The sequence below is a fragment of the Cebus imitator genome, unplaced genomic scaffold (assembly GCF_001604975.1).
Source record: "Cebus imitator isolate Cc_AM_T3 unplaced genomic scaffold, Cebus_imitator-1.0 Scaffold198, whole genome shotgun sequence".
NCBI classification, from domain to species: domain Eukaryota; kingdom Metazoa; phylum Chordata; class Mammalia; order Primates; family Cebidae; genus Cebus; species Cebus imitator.
The window spans coordinates 3,787,631-3,793,699 of NW_016107513.1; the positions used below are offsets into that span (position 1 = coordinate 3,787,631).

Genomic DNA, 6,069 nt, shown 5'->3' on the forward strand with positions numbered 1-6,069 from the left:
CGCAGGTGACCCCCTTCCGCCCACCGGGGAGGAGGGCGCGTCCCGCTAGTTCCGTGGAGACGCCGCGTAGGCGCACACGCCTCACGCCCTCCTCGCCGAAGCTGCAAAGGCTGCGGCTCTTTGTAGCAGCCACACCGGAAACGGCCCGGAGCGCGCGTAGGGCGGCCGCCGAGGGTCCCGGCGCGGGGCGGGGCTGCCGGGCCCGTCCCTCTCCCCACGGGGGCGCGCGAGGCCCGGGCGGGGCCGCCGTCCCTTCCGGGGAGCGGGGAGCGGGAAGCCGCCGCGTCCGCCGGGCGGCTCCCACCCCGCCCCCCGCAGCTTTGGGTGACGCGTCTCCCATAACAGCTCGCCGCGAGCCGCCGCTCGGGCACAGCCGGCGCCCGCGCCCCGCCACCACTATGTGGGCCGAGGGCCTCGGCGGCCTGGAGCGCTTCTGCAGCCCGGGCAAGGGCCGGGGGCTGCGGGCTCTGGAGCCCTTCCAGGTGGGGGATTTGCTGTTCTCCTGCCCGGCCTACGCCTACGTGCTCACAGTCAACGAGCGGGGCAACCACTGCGAATACTGCTTCGCCAGGTAGGGCGGCGGCGGGCGGGAGCCGGGGGGCGCGGCGCGGGAGGCTTGGACCGCGGCGCCAGGAAGTGCGCGCGGCTCGCGAGGTCCTAGCGCCGGCAGCCAGACTGGGGGCGGGGAGGGGAGGAGGCCCCGCGCTGCAGCTTCACGCCCGGCGCCACGTGCGAGAGGAAACTGGACCGGTGCCCGCCGCATGCCCTGCACTGCACGTTTTCAGTTACTCACGCAGGATGCGCAAACCCGGGAGTGCAGTTTCCTGCCCTCAGATGTGGGCTCCGAGCCAGGCTTGTTCCAAGCCTGGGCACACACTGCCCTCTCTGTGCATTGGTAGCAGATCCCCAAATTTGGGCAGCCACGGGCTGTCACCTTTAACTTATGCTTCCTGCGGTGTGTTCTCTTCCCCACAGTCCAGCCCTGCCTCAGATTGGCCTTTTCTTCCAAGGAATTTAATGACTTAGTATTTGTCTTGTAAAGTACATGTACATGTTAAAGTACGAGGACATAGGTGTTTGGAGGGACGCAAGCCGGCACTGACCACACCCTCGGGATTCTGAGGGGCTGTAAGGATAAGAAGTGTCCGGTTTTGGTTTGGGATTAGGAAAACATGGTCGCAGGGAGGGACTGGGCAAGATGTGTGGTTGGTAGTGATATTTCATTGTAATATGCCGTATGTATCTATGATAAACATATATTTGCACATACGAACACCTAATTATATCCTCAACTTTTATGAGAGTTTCAGAGTTGAAATGCACGTTAGAAATCACCAATTCAATCCTGTCTTTCATTTAATGAATGAGAAAGCTAAAGCCCAGAAAGGAAGTGGGGTTACCTATATCCATTCACACCAGTAGCGAAGGGGGTGAAATCTGGCCTCATTCACTTCCACCTGTTTCTCACTGGTTAGGTGCTCAGTAAATTTACTAAGGCAGGAGGCATGGCGTTGGGGTTAAGTTTACATCAGGCCTTCCAGTACTGAGTAGAGACCTCGCTTTGCTTTCTTTGGACCTCAGTTTCTTCATCTTTGAAATGGAGATTCCTAGGCTGGATTAAGCTGACGTGCGGTCCTGCAGGGACCTTTTGAGTACAGGTCTCAAGTCCAGCATACTCAATCTCTCAGACCTGTATGCCTTATTCTACAATAAGACGTAGCAAAAAAAGGGACAAAGGCTAAATATTATAGTAATCTTGCCCAGACTCCCTGCCAGAACTGTCTTCCGCTTGGGGGGACCTGGAAAGGAACTAGACACGGAATCATGCCGTGGGCAGCTTAAGGGCTGTATGTGATGTGGCTCTTTGAATTGGTGAGCCAAGAGCTAAAGGGTCATGGCACCACTTTGCAACGTTTGAGTGAAGTGAGCATTGGGTTTTCCCAAAGTTAAAAAGGCTGCTGTGACTGGTCCCTTGATCTTCTGAGCCTTGCTGTGGCTCGGAGTCTGCAGCAGCGTGGGTGTCTGCAGTGGCAGGAGCAAAGCAGGTCAGGCAGCACAGAAGGAGCCTCCATCGGGGATCCTGGCAATTCCTGGAACCATCGCCTAAGACAGTGGATGCCAGGCACATAGTAGGTGCTTACTTTATATGGGTAGTTGCCAGTCCTCGCCCCCAGTGAATTAAAGATCAAATCCCTCTGGGTTTAGAAGGGATGAGAAGAACAGAGAGATGCTTCTCTTTAGCTGTAAGTCTCCTAATTGTTTCTACTACACATACCCCTAACCTTAGAACATTAATGGATGGTCAGATGCAACTTCACAAGGCATTCAGCCTTTGTCACTCATATGTGACAGAGTTTGCTGGCTTTTTGTTGTTTCATTTTTCTGATTGACATTTATTAGTGTTACTCACTATTGCTTTGGGTCCCTCACCAGGCTGCAACTTACAATGGGGTGATGTTACGACTTGCAAACCCCTTCTTTGACTTCTCTGAACTTCTTCAATACCCATAGTTTATTTCCTCTCTCTCCCCAAAGAGTTATTTGAAATCAACTAAAATAATACAAAAGAAATAATACTCATGATACATATGCAATTAGAAATATCTTTGTACCCCACTTTATGATTTCTATTAAATCTGAATCATTTAGAATTAGTGGTGAGATCATCTGATAGATTCAACATCAGTTCCTCTGTCAACAATTTGCATATGACCTAGGACAAATCAGTCTGTCCAGATGTACTAGGGGAATGTGTATTTTCCTCCTTAAAGCCTCATTTAAGAGTAGAATTCTGCAAATGTTCATACATACAGGTCAAAATCTGCTGCCTCCCCTGGCCCCACACACCCAAAAGAAAGCTACCCCTTATCCTTTCTTTTGCCAGAAGTTTAATGTAAACAATACTGCTTAAGATAAATGAACTACCCAAGAATTTCCATGTCTTTTTTTTTTTTTTTTTTGGAAACAGGGTCTTGCTCTGTTGCCCAGGTTGGAGTGCGGTGGCGTGATTTCAGCTCACTACAACCTCGGCTTCCCAGGTTCAAGCGATTCCCCTGCTTCAGCCTCCCGAGTAGCTGGGATACGGGTGCTTGCCACTACGCCCGGCTAATTTTTGTATTTCTAGTACAGATGGGGTTTCACGATGTTAGTCAGGCTGGTCTCGAACTTCTGACCTCGGTTGATCTGTCCGCCTTGGCCTCCCAAAGTGCTGGGATTACAGTCGTGAGCCACCATGCCCAGCTCCATGTCATATTAATTATATCAGGATTAACTTTCTTTGAAGGAAAGAAAAGTGATTTCTTTAGGAATAAGTATATTCTATAAATTGAGAAATAATGGAAAATGTCTTAAGTTTCAACAAAATAGGATTCTTGTAGTTAGGACAATTCAGACAAAGGTTTGTTTTGGGGAGTTTTTAATTTGTATCACATTTCTCAGTCTGGTGGGTGCCATGGAGAAGATGTGTATCTTGTTTGAGTTACTGGAAGGCAGCTCCTAATAATATATAAATGTCTTCCACCTGGGAGATACACTTTATACACACATACACTTTATACACACATACACACATGCACAGTTTCACCATTTATCACTGTTTTTTGACAAGTTTTTTTTCCAGATATGGAAGGTTTTTTTTCCAGATATTATATATATATATTTGAGATGGAGTTTCACTCTTGTTGCCTAGGCTAAAATGCGGTGGTGCAATCTCAACTCACTGCAACCTCTGCCTCCTGGATTCCAGTGATTCTTCTGCCTCAGTGTCTTGAGTAGCTGGGATCAAAGGCATGCGCCACCACACCTGGCTAATTTGTGTTTTTAGTTGAGATGGGGTTTCTCCATGTTGGTCAGGCTGGGCTCGAACTCCTGGACCTCAGGTGATCTGCTAGCCTGGGCCTCCTGAAGATGATAGGCGTGAGCCACTGCACCTGGCCAGGTGTTTTATATTTTAAACTGAGTTTTAGACTTTTTTTTTTTTTTTTTTTTNTTTTTTTTTTTTTGGAGATGGAGTATTGCTCTGTCTCCCAGGCTGGAGTGCAGTGGCATGGTCTTGGCTCACTGCTACCTTTGCCTCCTGGGTCAAGCAATTCTCCTGCCTCAACCCCTTGAGTAGCTGGGAATACAGGCACCCACCACCATGCCTGGCTAATTCTTGTATTTTTAGTAGACACAAGGTTTCACCATCTTGGCCAGGCTGGTCTTGAACTCCTGACCTCATGGTCCACCCACCTCGGCCTCATAAAGTGCTGAGATTACAGGCGTGGGCTACCACGCCTGGCCAGGCTTGGGTTTTTAAAGCCAAAAAGAGAGCTTGGCCTTGATGAGGCACATAATAAAGGGCAACTGGGAGTTCTTCAATCAAGTGTCATTATTAAAGCAGTTATTTTAAGACAATGTGTTTGACAGCAGTAGCAAAGGCATACGGAATAGGGAGAGACCTTAATGATGCTCATCTGCAAACTCCTGTTTAAGAAACCGGTAATTTTCATTACGAATGTTCATTTTCCCTGGGTGGCAGAAATGTCATCTTGGTCAGTTTCCTGGAGTCGCCTCTTGCATTTGACTGGCACAGTGATGCTAAGGCAGTGAGCACTTGGCAGGGGTGGGAACATCTGGTCCTTGGTCATTAGACCACACAGATCTCTGGGTCATCCCTTGCTCTCATCCACAACGGTGCTCTTGGATGGTGTCCTGGTTCATTCTAGTTACAATAACAAAATGCCACAGCCATTTCTCACAGTTTGGAAAAGAGAGATCAAGGTGCCAGCAGATTCAGTGTCTGGCAAGGGCCTTTTCCTAACACATAGTGCCTTCTTGCCTCACACTGTGCGAGGCCCAAACAAGCTCCCCTGGGCCGTTTATATAAGGGCACTAATCCCATTCATGAGGGCCATGCCCTCATGGTCTAATCACCTCCCAAAGGCCCCAATTCTTAACAGCACATGCTGGAGGTTAGGATTTCCACACAGGAATTTGGCGGGGAAGAGGTGCTACGTGGGGAGTGGCACAAACATTTCAGATCACAGGTGGCTAACTTGTCTGCTCTGGTGCTCCTCTTGGGTGCATGGGAAATCACTCTCCTGTTTCTCATGAAGTATTTCAGTCATTTCTCCTACACGTTGAATTTCTATTACACAGGGAGTCTGGGGGTTAATGTAAGACTAGGACATAGGTCAGCCTTGTTCTGAATTCCCTCAAACCCATGGAGGGGTTAGTTACGTTGCCTCACTCATCCAAGGTTCAGTCTGGAAGGAGACTATGGTGCATGCCTCTTTCTCAGAGAAGTATCCCAACTTCTTTCTGGCTTTCCCTCCGATTTTCCCTTATCATAGGCCTGGAGAATCTTTTCTGGCAGAGGGAGTCCTGGCTCCTGCATCATCCTGAATTTCCTAGGACTGGAGCCCTGAGTCCCCCAAGTCCTTAGGTTTTTGCAATCCAAAACCCTAGGCTTTTGAATATAAACCCAGGGGCCTTTTCACTCCTATTCTGCAATATCATTTCTTCTCTAAGTCAATGCCACTGACTAACTGGGAAGTTAATGGTAAGGGGTAAAAGGAAACACAGAGTTGAAATGTATAATCCCTGGCTAATATCTCAAAATTTTAACCTACTCTGCTGTTTCGAGGCTACGCCACAAAACCAGATATGAAGCCTTAAGAGCTAAGTGGCATTAAGAATGGAAATAAAAGATTAGACAAGAATTATAATGAAGGAAGAAATAACAAGATCTTGCTTGGGGAACAAACACAAGGCTGAAGTGGGGAGGAAATGAACTGGAGGGACTGGATGGAGGGGATGACGTCATGACGTCAGCTGTCCTTGGACATCTTTTCTTTTTTCTTCTTTTATAAATTGAGACAGAGGCCGGGCGCGGTGGCTCAAGCCTGTAATCCCAGCACTTTGGGAGGCCGAGGCGGGTGGATCACGAGGTCAGGAGATCGAGACCATCCCGGTCAACATGGTGAAACCCCGTCTCTACTAAAAATACAAAAAAATTAGCTGGGCATGGTGGCGCGTGCCTGTAATCCCAGCTACTCAGGAGGCTGAGGCAGGAGAATTGCCTGAGCC

At 49.1% G+C, this 6,069-nt stretch overlaps 1 protein-coding gene across 1 annotated transcript in view; it reads left to right on the forward strand.

The window, feature by feature from the left end:
- The first annotated feature begins 240 nt into the window (after positions 1 to 240).
- Positions 241 to 6,069, forward strand: part of SMYD2 (SET and MYND domain containing 2) — a 59,645-nt gene continuing 53,816 nt past the window's right edge. Inside the window, exon 1 of the mRNA XM_017547537.1 lies at positions 241 to 571. Coding sequence (XP_017403026.1) covers positions 399 to 571 — 173 coding nt within the window. The 5' untranslated portion in view covers positions 241 to 398. The remainder of the gene's footprint in view (positions 572 to 6,069) is intronic.